Source organism: Coregonus lavaretus (assembly GCF_964263955.1).
Source record: "Coregonus lavaretus genome assembly, chromosome: 3".
NCBI classification, from domain to species: domain Eukaryota; kingdom Metazoa; phylum Chordata; class Actinopteri; order Salmoniformes; family Salmonidae; genus Coregonus; species Coregonus lavaretus.
In genome coordinates, this window is record NC_139990.1 from 65,505,835 (window position 1) to 65,520,190 (window position 14,356).

Sequence of the window (14,356 nt, forward strand, 5' to 3'; positions counted from 1 at the left end):
GAGTCGTGGTCAGATTTGCCGAAAAGGGGGGCGGGGGAGGGCCTTATAACCATATCGGAATTTCGAATAGCAATGGTCGAGGATTTTAGCAGCGCGAGTACAACAGTCGATATGTTGATAGAACTTCGGCAGCCTAGTCCTCAAATTTGCTTTGTTAAAATCCCCGGCTACAATAAATGCAGCCTCAGGATATGTGGTTTCCAGTTTGCATAAATTCCAGTGAAGTTCTTTGAGGGCCGTCGTGGTATCGGCTTGAAGGGGGATATACACAGCCGTGACTATAACCCAAGAAAATTATCTGCATTTGATTGTGAGGTATTCTAGGTCGGGTGAACAGAAGGACTTGAGTTCCTGTATGTTACTACAATTACACCATGAGTCATTAATCATGAAACACACACTTCCGCCCTTCTGCTTCCCGGAGAGATGTTTATTCCTGTCTGCGCGATGAACTGAGAACCCATCTGGCTGGACCGATTTTGACAGAATATCCCCAGAGAGCCATGTTTCCGTGAAACAAAGTATGTTACAGGCCTTGATGTCTCTCTGGAAAGAAATCCTTGCCCGGAGCTCGTCGAGCTTGTTAACCAGAGACTGAATATTAGCGAGTAGTATACTTGGAAATGTTGGGTGGTGTGCGCGCCTCCTAAGTCGAACCAGCAGGCCGCTCCGAGTGCCTCTCCTCCGCCGGCGATGTTTTGGGTCAGCCGCTGAAAGCTAACAAAGGATCTGCTTCGGGAAAGTCGTATTCCTGGTCGTAATGCTTTTGAGTTACTGCTGCTCTGACATCCAATAGTTTTTCCCGGCTGTATGTAATGATACAAAACACTTTCTGAGCTAATAATGTACAAAATAATACATAAAAAAACAAAATGCTGCAAAGTTTCCTAAGAGCTAGTCGCGAGGCCGCCATCCTCGTCGGCGCCAGTATACTGCCTAGTGTTCCCCCTCTTCTATCCATCAGCTTTGTGGACAAAAACAGACGTACACACACACGCACATGCACAAATGCACGTACACACACGTAGACACATACACCTGTAAATATGCACATACACGTACACACACTCAATCTATGATCCAAACATTGCATCAACGGTTGCAACACTTTCAATCAATTACACTTGTACACAAACACACTTTCTCACTAAGCAGGTTGTGAAGATCAAGATGTCCTTGCACATCTCTTTCCCTAACTCCGACAGCCAACAATATATTCAGAGCTTCAAGTCTTATCAAGTCAAGAAAGCTGAAATATAATTATACCGAATATACAGCGAAAAGCAAGCACAGCTTTGAAATTGATATGCAAAAGGAATTATTCCCTTACAAATATTTTTGAGAGTCAAATACTGCATTTGGTAAGCCAGATAATCCTTGTATTATTAGTGTGCAGAACAGACTTCAATCGAAGTACATCAATCCATTCTTAATATAAATTGTTGACCAACAGAGTACTGGTGTTTGTGATTAAGAAAAACCCAGCATCTTCATTACACAACTTATACAATGTGCTTGTATTTCCTGCATTGTATTGAAACTACAATGGCAAATGTCCCTAGTGCAACTAATGTGAGTGTCGCTTATTGTGTGCCAGAGTAGCAAAACGGGGAAAAACATCTCACAGATGCTTTGCATATTCCATTTGGAAAAACAACACTGAGTTATTTCACCATTCCCACAAAAGTTTATAAAATTGTCCTGACGTGCCAGGCAAATACTTTGTTGTCCCTTTTCCATACCACTTCTTGAAACCGTTTATGCTCGAACTTAGTTGAAAACACATGTTGGTGTTTCAGAAAACTACAGCACTTGAGACGCAAAATCTGCAGAGAGGCCAACCTATCAAAACACCGTCATAGTATCATCCATCAAAACATAGATACATGCATACAGTACATACAAGTAGAAGAGGGAAGCAGCAAGGAGGAGAAGAATGTGGTCTACAAGGCAGAGAGAGGAGGAGGTTTGGGTTGGTCTAAAGCACCTACCTGTAATTTCAAAGCTGATGGATAGAAGAGGGGGTACACTAGGCTTCTGCTGGTTTGGGGTCTGACCCTCTGCAGGCACAGGGAGATACAACTATTAGCAACACAGTCACTGGAAAGGGAGAGGGTTTTGGAAGTTGAGGCATATGTTAAGCACTATTACAGGAGTCTAGCGGTTTTCCAATATGAGACTGAGGCTTGTAGAAAAAATAAGAATGGGAAGCGCTACAGGGAAACACTTGTCAGTCTTTAAAAATGTAGATTCTAGTTACCCTAGAAACTGATCAACAGTCAGTTTTGCATTTTCCCCTCTTGAATGGTTAAGGTTTGGATTTGGGGAGGGTAAGATGATCCTAGACCTGTGCTTAAGGATGTGTTCTTCTAAGAGCGTGGTGATTTAGTTTACGCATGCAGTGGTGGTTGCTGCAGACTTCACTGAGCCACTGTCTGCCTGTGTCTGCCTCTATCTATATGGCAGCCGGGGAGATTACCCCCTGATTGGGTAAGAGGAATCCTGCGCCAGGAAGATAAGAACACTCTCCCGTCTAACTCCCACACACACGCACTCACACACACTCAGACAGACACACATGGGAACGCATGCACATGCACACTCACAATGCATGCACACACACACAGAAACACGTGGGAACACAAACATACACATACATTTCAACAAAATCATTAGTACATTGTCCTTTAATGTCAGTCAATCTTTAACTGCACACTAATTTTGTTGCGTGAAAGCCTGAATTTAAAATAGATTAAATTGAGATTTTGTGGCACACAATACCCCATAATGTCAAAGTAGAATTATGTTTTTAGAAATGTTAGTATATTAATTAAAAATGAAAAGCTGAAATGTCTTGAGGCAATAAGTATCCAACCCTTTTGTTTATGGCAAGCCTAAATAAGTTCAGGAGTAAAAGTTTGATTAACAAGTCACATAAAAAGTTGCATGGACTGCGATAATAGTGCTTAGCATGATTTTTGAATGACTATTTCATCTCTGTACCCCACACATACAAGTATCTGTAAGGTCCCTCAGTCGAGCAGTGAATTTCAAGCACAGATTCAACCACAAAGACCAGGGAGGTTTTCCAATGGTTCGCAAAGAAGGGCACCTATTGGTAGATGGGTAAAAAAAAGTAGACATTGAATATCCCTTTGAGCATGGAGCAGTTATTAATTACACTTTGGATGATGTATTAATACACCCAGTCACTAAAAAGATGCAGGCACCCTTCCTAACTCAGTTGCCGGCGAGGAAGGAAACCGCTTAGGGATTTCACCATGAGGCCAATGGTGATTTTAAAACAGTTAAAGAGTTGAATGGCTGTGATAGGAGATAACTGAGGATGAATCAATAACATTGTAGTTACTCCACAATACTAACATAAATGACAGAGTGAAAAGAAGGAAGCCTGTACAGAATAAAAATATTCCAAAACCTGCATCCTGTTTGCAATAAGGCACTAAAGTAATAACTTTTTGTCCTGAATACAAAGCGTTATGTTTGGGGCAAATCCAACAAAACTCATCACTGAGTACCACTCTTCATATTTTCAAACATGGTGGTGGCTGCATCATGTAATGGGCATGCTTGGCATTGGCAAAGACTAGGGAGTTTTGTTGGGATAAAAAGAAAACGGAATAGAGCTAAGTCGCTCTGGATAAGAGCGTCTGCTAAATTACGTAAATGTAAATGTAAATGTAAGCTAAGCACAGGCAAAATCCTTTGTTCAGTCCGCTTTCCATCAGACACTGGGAGACAAAGTCACCTATCAGCAGTTAAGCACAGGCAATTACCTTAAACACAAGGCCAAATATACACTGGAGTTGCTTACCAAGACAACATTGAATGTTCCTGAGTGGCCTAGTTACAGTTTTGACTTAAATTGGCTTGAAAATCTATGGCAACACTTAAAAATGGCTGTATAGCAATGATGAACAATCAACTTGACAGAGCTCTAATAATTGTATAATCTGGGTGTGCAAAGCTCTTAGCTACTTACTCAGAAAGACTCACAGCTGTAATCGCTGCCAAAGGTGATTCTACCATGTATTGACTCAGGGGGTTGAATACTTATCTAATCAAGACATATTAGAGCTTTATTTTCCATTACATTTAAAAAATATATATAATTTTTCTTACACTTTGACATTAGAGTATTTTGTGGGGATAGCTGACAAAAAATGACAATTAAATCCATTTTAATCCCACTTTGTAACCCAACAAAATATTGGGCACTGTAGATGTCACTGCTGTGTGTACTGTGCATGATATGACACACCGAGTTTGTGTGTGTGTTTGTGATCTGTGGTGCATCGGTCACAACAGGAGAGATAAATCTATCTTAATCATACTTAAAGGGGCAATCAGCGAATGCTACATAGTTTTTTAAAACGTTTAAATTAATTATATATACACATTGATCCAAATAAATAATATAACTTATAAAGTACTCATGAGCTTAGTTCAACTGTTTAATCCCATCAGAACCCAAAATATAAACTTGTTTTACTCCAATGTGTGTAGACGCCGTAATTGTAAACAAACACTGTATAGCCTCAAAACATGGTTGAAACTAAAGCTATGGTAGTCCTTGCATCGATAGCTCTGTCTATGAATTTGAAAGTGGTTACATTTCTCCAGCCCCATCCCTCAGCTGTTTACCAAATCAGTGGCGGGGTGTACACTTTGTTGTTGTTTGAACTGCAGATTGCCCCCTTTAAGCTCAAGTTAGCACTTTCTCCTGTGCACTAAAAATATTGTCAGAATACAATTATCACTCCACCAACAATTACCGTTCCAACGACAGGAACATCTCCTGATATAATAGCTAATTGTGCTTCCTGCGTAATGGAAATGCTTTTTGTTTTTCTCACACCATCTCCACTGGTGGTGCTTAGTCTTAGAATCCTTGCTAATATAACTACCAGTGCAGCATTGACTTCAACTGGGCTTGACAGGTCTGAGTGTGAAAGCCGGAGTGTTCTCACTTTTCTAAGGCTTAAGAGTCACACCAGGAGAGTTGATGATGCACAAAGCAGGTTATGAAAGGAGCTCCGCTTCCCTTGTTGACTCTCGCTGCAGTATGCAGTGTTCAAGAGGTGTTATGGTAATTATTTAATGGCTACAGTAATTCTGTAATGCACTATAACGATATTTGTATAGCACAAAACGTGATATAAATGGTGTTATTCAGATACTGCTGTTGTTAGGAAATGTGGGAATGGACACAAGGTCTGGAACTGTGAATACTGTACATGACAATGTGTGTTACTGAATTTGTTAGACACAAGACAACAAACAGGATGACATGTCTCTGATGCTGAAATAGTTTGGTGTGCCAACATGTAACAATTTTGTCTTTGTTGTTGTGAAAGATTTGGGACTGTTTCGTACAACCTTTACAGACTTGAGACATGCAACAATATCAGACTTGGGACTACATTTATTTTTATGTTGATTATTTTATGAACATACCACAATCAGATATGTATTTGTTTTTTGGTATTGAGACAGTTTTACATAGGAAAGACTTTGTTATAAGAAAGTGTTAGGGACAGATCTAAATTCACTTTGGGGTCAGGTGGTCCAAAATAGGGGAGAATTGTCAAACTTGTTTTTTGCTTTGGGGAGGGTTGTGAGTCTTTATATTGGGCACAGGGAGGGTAGCACATTTTTCCCTGATTTACATTTGCTCTTCTGATCATATTTTCCCTATTAACAACGGCTTGACTTACTTTTGATATTACCCTAATAAAATGTAGAAACGTTTGTGAAGTTCTACTGCAGGCCTATGATATGAAGGCAATGCGCCCCATCACTCCAACTGACTCTGACAGTTGAACTTGAGGTGAGGAAGACTGTTTCAGGCCTACCAGAGTTACTCCTATAATCTAACAATATAATGCTTATCTTTATACAAAATATTCTGAAAATGTATGAATTAGCCTCCTTCTGTACGTCTATATCTGTATAGCAGATGTAGTAGCCATCTGACATAAAGAAATGCATGTCGGTGTTGTAGCATGCCACCGGCATATCTCGATCTCTCGCTATCTCTCTGGGGTTAGGCCTAAGCTTCTCTTCCTTTATATAGGCTATATATATTTATTAAAATGTTAAAATCATACAGTGGACACCTAAGCCTATAAGCCTATTCATGCAATGCTCTAAAAGCCAATAAAAAAATAGTCTATCAAGTTTTGCATATGCTACATATTGAAACACAAGGAAAAGTGTTTTAGTAATTTGTTATAGGCTGTTTTTAAGGACACGTAAATGTGGCTCATTTGGCCAATATCCCTCGTTTACTGATGGCGCTGCCTGCTCCTGGTCGGATCTGAATGCATATGGATGTCCGGTAAATTTCTCAAATGTCCGGTAAATTAAAATCTTCCATGTCATGTTGTCTGGCGCCATATTTTCCTAAAGGAAACGCTGAAATGGCATATTGTTTTTATTAAGATTTTAGAATATTGTCATGAAAATCTGTCGCCAATTAGATGGAAACTTAGCTAGTGCGCTAGTCGCGTGTCACTTTCATTAAGCCTGCACATCATGGTTCACCAGCAGCCCAAAACATCTAAAGAATATGCTACCAGCCAAACAAGCTTGTAAGAATTGTACTTAAACTCCCCCCTCATACTCATCTGGAGGTTGAGCTTTTTTTCATCTCTATCTCTGTAATGTGTCTGTATCTATGTAATTGTATATGAATTTATGTAAAAATAGGGACCAGAATGGAAATCTTTGTGTATATACACTACCAGTCAGAAGTTTGGACACACCTAGTCATTCAAGGGTTTTTCTATATTTTTACAATTTTTTACATTGTAGAATAATAGTGAAGACATCAAAACTATGAAATAACACATACGGAATCATGTAGTAACAGAAAAAGTGTTAAACAAATCAAAATATATTTTATATTTGAGATTCTTCAAATAGCCACCCTTTGCCTTGATGACAGCTTTGCACACTCTTGGCATTCTCTCAACCAGCTTCATGAGGTAGTCACCTGGAATGCATTTCAATTAACAGGTGTGCCTTCTTAAAAGTTAATTTGTGGAATTTATTTCCTTCTTAATGCATTTGAGCCAATCAGTTGTGTTGTGACAAGGTAGGGGGGGTTACATAAGATAGCCCTATTTGGTAAAAGACCAAGTCCAAATTATGGCAGCTCAAGAACAGCTCAAATAAGCAAAGAGAAACGACAGTTCATCATTACTTTGAGACATGAAGGTCAATCAATCCGGAACATTTAAAGAACTTTGAAAGTTTCTTCAAGTGCAGTCACAAAAACCATCAAGCGCTATGATGAAACTGGCTCTCATGAGGCCCGCCACAGGAATGGAAGACCCAGAGTTACCTCTGCTGCAGAGGATAAGTTCATTAGAGTTACCAGCCTCAGAAATTGCAGCCCAGATAAATGCTTCATAGAGTTCAAGTCACAGACACATCTCAACATCAACTGTTCAGAAGGGACTGTGTGAATCAGGCCTTCATGGTCGAATTGCTGCAAAGAAACCACTACTAAAGGACTCCCATAAGAAGAAGAGACCTGCTTGGGCCAAGAAACACGAGCAATGGACATTAGATCGGTGGAAATGTGTCCTTTGGTCTGGAGTCCAAATTTGAGATTTTTGGTTCCAACCGCCGTGTCTTTGTGAGACCCGGTGTGGGTGAACGGATGATCTCCGCATGTGTAGTTCCCACCGTAAAGCATGGTGGAGGAGGTGTTATGGTGTGGGGGTGCTTTGCTGGTGACACTGTCTATGATTTATTTAGAATTTAAGGCACACTTAACCAGCATGGCTACCACAGCATTCTGCATTGATATGCCATCCCATCTGGTTTGGGCTTAGTGGGACTTTCATTTGTTTTTCAACAGACCTCCAGGCTGTGTAAGGGCTATTTTACCAAGAAGAAGAGTGATGGAGTGCTGCATCAGATGACCTGGCCTCCACAATCCCCCGACCTCAACCTAATTGAGATGGTTTGGGATGAGTCGGACGGCAGAGTGAAGGAAAAGCAGCCAACAAGTGCTCAGCATATGTGGGAACTCCTTCAAGACTGTTGGAAAAGCATTCCAGGTGAAGCTAGTTGAGAGAATGCCAAGAGTGTGCAAAGCTGTCATCAAGGCAAAGGGTGGCTATTTGAAGAATATATCTCAAATAGAAAATATATTTTGATTTTTTTAAACACTTTTTTGGTTACTACATGATTCCATATGTGTTATTTCATAGTTTTGATGTCTTCACAATTATTCTACAATGTAGAAAATAGTACAAATAAAGAAAAAAACTTGAATGAGTAGGTGTGTCCAAACTTTTGACTGGTAATGTATGTATTTTTTTTTACTGACAAATAAAATCAATCAATCAATCCAAACTGTGCAGCGGCCAATTGATGAATGGAAAGAGACATCTATTACAAAACACCAAAAAGTTTTATGACATTCAGAGATTGTCAAGCCAAGCCTTTGATACTGGGTAAGCCTACACGGTAGGGAGGGATGCATTTTCTGTTTGTCGGGATTGACATAGTCTATTTATTGTGGTGTTGAAAACACAAACCATGATATCGAAGTGCACAATGTTGGTATGCTTTGTTTATTGGTTGTGTGGTTCATTGGCACAGAAAGCTGTTGGTGGAAAACTCGTTGCATATACAATATTTTATATAATTATAAATATGGCATCAAAATGTTGAAAATCTGATTTCCCCCTAGCTGATCATTGTCTGCAGCCGGTTCTGATTGTAGTGTTAATGAAACAGGCAGGGAGAGTGAACTCGTCTGGGATGGTCGGTGAACCCCCAACCTGGCCCATCGACTGTGAAACAAAAGTATGCTGAAGTCGATATACACGTTTATAAATACAGGGTCGCTAAAGTTATTGTTATTTGTGGTCATAACATTATTTTGAGTTAATTCTATGAGGGGGGAGGGTGTTCCATTTATTTTAATGCACAAGGTGAGGGTCATGTGAAAATATATTTTACGTTGGGAATTTTTTGTTTTTATGACACCTTGAGTTGGACCAGCCCCTCCCCCCCAGTACATTTTGATTTGTCCCGTATATATAGGAAAGACTTTGTTATAGAAAAGTGTTATATATAGAAAAGCCTCATTACCATCTTTGTCTTTGAGGTTGTTGAGGTAGGTCAGCAGTTCGGCGTTGGCCTGGACACAGTACACCTCTCGATTCTGGAGCCCTCCACCACACAGGCCGGTCTGGTTGCTACGCCGACGGTCCTGTTGGCTTAGCAACGAGTCCACTCTACAGTCGCTCCACTCTGTAGTCCTCCATGTGTAACTGTGACAGTGACAGACAGAGATGGGTGTGTGGGTGTTATCCTGTCAAAACACATTTATAATCTGACAGAGGTTTCTTTAGCTAATCAAATCCCTGACATGTCTGTGCTATAAAAACACATTTGTGACTTGTGTGTTGATCTGTTCTACCTGCATCTGAGGCTGCAGCTGCCAAACTTGAATTACACTCATCCTTATCGTTCCATTACAACTTCAATAGCTATCAGCTGTTTGGCTAATTGCTTCCAATCTTTGTAACACATGAGTAAAATGAAAAGGTACATTTTAGTTCTACAAATAATCCATTTTCAAAGGATATGTCACGGCTGAAAGTTTTATAGATGATGTGGTTTTGAAGTATTTCACAGAATCTGAAAAAAGGAAAGCTCAAGTGTTATGGGAATGGTTGTGTAAAGACAGGATATGATGTCAATAAGGACAATCTCTGTGTGTGTGTGTGTGTGTGTGTGTGTGTGTGTGTGTGTGTGTGTGTGTGTGTGTGTGTGTGTGTGTGTGTGTGTGTGCGTGGCAGGTTACAGGAGAGACAAATATTGTCATAAACTCCACTTGACAGGAGTCTGTGTCTGTCAAAAGCTCAAACACTTGCACCAATCTTTCTCCATATGCGCTCTCCTCCACCACACACACAGGCCCACACAAACAAACTCCTACGGGCCACCCAGGAGAGCAAATTAGCTAGGTGAAGTAGCTAATGGGAAATCAACAGGAGGAATGTATTACCTCTGTCAGTGACAATCCAGTAGACTTTGGGATGTTAGTGCACTAAGTGGTTCCAATTGGTTGAACATTTCCTGGAGGGCTATCAGGTTCCTGAACTATGTACAGTAGTATCTTCTGTGTAATACATTGCATTTGGACACAACATTACGTCATTTTAAATTCCACTAATACAACATTGATTTAACCCACTTTCAAGCTCTAGGCCTCCCATGATTGTTCAGTATCTTTCTCACCATATATTTAGTGTAAAACTATAACTTCCACACATACAGCCATACATCCTCATGACACTAAGTGACACTCACGTGGCACAGGGCGGTACTCCATCCCACTGGGGGTCACATGGCTCCGTCTCCTCCAGCGGCGGGCAGTCCTCCCCCTCCCCCACGGAGAACTGGAGCAAGCGTCTGGTCCTGGAGCGTTGGCCCCGGGGGGACTCAGGGTCTGGGTCTACACAGGCCTTGGAGCAGGGTCCCCAGTCTGCCCACTCGCTCAGCTCACAGTCCTTAGCGAGGACGCAGGACTGGACCGTCAGAGGGAGGTCCCTGGGCAGACACCGACTGGAAGACAGAGGAGAGGCGAGAGCAGAAGTGGCAAGGTCAGTAATCTGAGATCTGTCTGCAGTCTGCCTGCAATTTGAGACAGTGGATGTGAAAGCTGGTCCTGAGGGAGCCCTGTGTGTGCTGGTGGTTCTAGACCAAAGCATTAGTGGTCAGTGGGTTTCAAAGTCAGTCGAGGTACATTTTGAGGTAGAATTTGTGGAATGTTGGGTTTCGTCCTGTCTATTGCAGTGTATCATTCATCAAGGAAGCACACATTGTCTTACGTCAGATAGAGCATTGTGTAGGATTGACACCACCACCTGTCGGAAGACAATGGGAAGCCAGGGGTCATTCATCAATGAGCTGGACGTACAGTACCCCTTGACTTTTTCCACATTTTGTTACGTTACAGCCTTTTTCTAAAATGGATCAAATAAAATAAAATCCTCAGCATTCTACACACAATACCCCATAATGACAAAGCAAAAACAGGTTTTTAGATATTTTTGCAAATGTATAAAACATTTAAAACAGAAATAACTTATTTACATAAGTATTCAGACCCTTCGCTATGAGACTCAAAATTGAGCTCAGGTGCATCCTGTTTCTATTGATCATCCTTGAGATGTTTCTACAACTTGATCGGAGTCCACCTGTGATAAATTCTATTGATTGGACATGATTTGGAAAGGCCCACATCTGTCTATATAAGGTCCCACAGTTGACAGTGCATGTCAGATCAAAAACCAAGCAATGAGGTCGAAGGAATTGTCCTTAGAGCTCCGAGACAGGAGTGTGTCGAGGCACAGATCTGGGGAAGGGTACCAAAAAATTTCTGCAGCATTAAAGGTCCCAACGAACACAGTGGTCTCCATCAATAAATGGAAGAAGTTTGGAACCACCAAGACTCTTCCTAGAACTGGCTGCAAGGTCAAACTGAGCAATTGGGGAAGAAGGGCCTTGGTCAGGGAGGTGACCAAGAACTCAGTGGTCACTCTGACAGAGCGCCAAACTTCCTCTTTGGAGATGGGAGAACCTTCCAGAACGACAACCATCTCTGCAACACTCCACCAATCAGGCCTTTATGGTAGAGTGGCCAGACGGAAGCCACTCCTCAGTAAAAGACACATGACAGCCCGCTTGGAGATTGCCAAAAGGCACCTAAAGTCTCTCAGACCATGAGAAACAAGATTCTCTGGTCTGATGAAACCAAGATGGAACTCTTTGGCCTGAATGCCAAGCGTCTCGTCTGGAGGAAACCTGGCACCATCCCTACGGTGAAGCATGGTGGTGGCAGAATCATGCTGTGGGGATGTTTTTCAGTGGCAGGGACTGGGAGACTAGTCAGGATCGAGGGAAAGATGAACGGAGCAAAGTACAGAGAGATCATTGATGAAAACCTGCTCCAGAGCGCTCAGGACCTCAGACTAGGGCGAAGGTTCACCTTTCAACAGGACAACGACCCTAAGCATACAGCCAAGACAACACAGGAGTGGCTTCGGGACAAGTCTCTGAATGTCCTTGAGTGGCCCAGCCAGAGCCTGGACTTGAACCCGATAGAACATCTCTGGAGAGACCTGAAAATAGCTGTGCAGCAACGCTCCCCATCCAACCTGACAGAGCTTGGGAGGATCTGCAGAGAAGAATGGGAGAAACTCCCGAAATACAGGTGTGCCAAGCTTGTAGCATCATACCCAAGAAGACTAGAGGCTGTAATCGCTGCCAAAGGTGTTTCAACAAAGTACTGAGTAAAGGGTCTGAATACTTATGTAAATGTGATATTTAGTTTTTTGATATGTGTATTTTTTAAATAAATTAGCAATTTCTAAAAAGCAGTTTTTGCTTTGTCATAATGGTGTATTGTGTATAGATTGATGAGGGGAAAAAACTATTGAATCCATTTTAGAATAAGGCTGTAACGTTACAAAATGTGGAAAAAGTCTGAATACTTTTCGAATGCACTGTAAATACATTATACTAATACTATCATGTACTATATTGAACTAATACTTGTATTATAGTAGCATTTACATTATACTAAGCATGTTGTAATAAGCTCTATTCAAGAATCCTTAGGGAACTGACTGGCATTGAACCCTAGTCCTCAACCCATCATTCAGAGTCACCACACCTTAATAAACATGCAGAAAAAAAGTTGTAAAGGTGTTTTGTACAACAGCCCCCACATTTAGGTAGTGAATTTGATTGCTGGTTCGTTACTTATACTAGGTTCATACCTACATACATTCTGAAGGGTTGTGCCTCAAAAGCATCAGAGTGGTAACAACAACTGATCAATCACCAAAAGCAATCACTCTGTTAATCATTCAACTTGCAATTAGAGCTAATGAATAAACGCTGCCTCTTTAAGCTCCTTCAAATGATTAGGAATTAAAGCAGACCATGTTCTGTTCCTTGCTCTGCAGTGTGCATCGCCTTTCCCCTGAGGCGTTGCAGCTGACGAGCTTTTACTGCTAATTACAGCTCTGCTTCATTTAGAAACCTCTCATTTAGACGACGCCAATGCCACACTTCACCTCTAGCTTCTCACACTTCTGCTAGAAATGAGTGAAACTGGTTTGAAAACACTTGAAAAAGAGTCTGAGTTGTGTTTTTAACCCCTCTGTCTCCACAGATCAAGATACCTTTGAATTCTTTGATGTGGTGGGCCTGCAGGTGTGACGTCACAACGAGATTAGTTGTGCTGCCAACAAGGCACGCTGGTAGAGTTAATTCTCAGTGAAAAACATTCAGGAATTAAAACAAAGGTTTTGTGACACAGTGAGGATAATGGTTCGCTTCCTGACTCAGATGAAACTTCACACATGCTTAAAAAGCCTTAAAGCTTAAAGCAACTCGATCCCTTTCAGTATTTGATGTTTTTGTTGTGTCGACTTTTTATTATATTCTGCATTGTTGTGGGGGTTTTGAAGTCTTGAAAGTAGTCATTATTTTTGTATCTCCGTCAGACAGAATAGTGACAGACAAACAATTTCATTTGAAATAAGAGAGTAATAACATTTCAAAAACACTCAAACTCTCATTTTAAAACCACTAAAGGTTATACAACAAACAACAAGAAATTCCACAAAACAGAGTTTGTTTTTTGAAGAATATCCACATTGAACACAAACATGCTCATTACACGAGACTTTGGCTAAGAAACATGTTGTACAATTGAAGCCTACAAAACAGGCTGTGCTATGTGGGTCAGGGAATGTGAAACCCTGTGAGAAATCTTTTAACAATCTTTTTTAGCCTTGATGAAAACACAGTTTAGAAAACAGAGTGGAATGGTTGTAAGGCCAATGAGGCCAGTGAAGAGAAACATAAGCATGGTGCCATTTGGGACACTCAAATTTGAACTAAAAGATATAAAGTGATACTTTCTAGAAGTGCTTCTGGTGGTAAATGGAAACCTCAGAGGCCACCATGCAAGCTGGAACCTACAGTAAATAGCCTACACATGCATGCTGATTTCATATGATTACATGTAAAGCCAGACACTATTCTACAACCAGGCTATAGCAAAGTCTAATGAGTCAAGAGAAAGCTGTGGCCCAATGATCACAGATGATGATCAAACAAGATGATCGGAAGACGACTGCCTAGATTCACTGGGTTATCTGTTCAGAGAGAACCCAGCAAACCGGGAACATTTTCAGAACATTAGCGAATATTCTCATTAAGTTCTAGTTAGGGTTTTATCTAACATTAGGGTGATAACGTCCCAAAAACATACAAATAATATATATAT

General features: G+C 41.0%; 1 protein-coding gene across 1 annotated transcript in view; it reads right to left on the reverse strand.

The window, feature by feature from the left end:
- The window catches only part of LOC311116835 (thrombospondin type-1 domain-containing protein 7A-like), a gene marked incomplete at both ends in the record, with an annotated part of 107,647 nt that overhangs the window by 57,601 nt on the left and 35,690 nt on the right, over positions 1-14,356 (reverse strand). Inside the window, 3 exons of the mRNA XM_084157455.1 lie at positions 1,992-2,060; positions 9,136-9,317; positions 10,363-10,617. Of these exons, the coding sequence (XP_084013581.1) occupies positions 1,992-2,060; positions 9,136-9,317; positions 10,363-10,617 (506 nt within the window). The remainder of the gene's footprint in view (positions 1-1,991; positions 2,061-9,135; positions 9,318-10,362; positions 10,618-14,356) is intronic.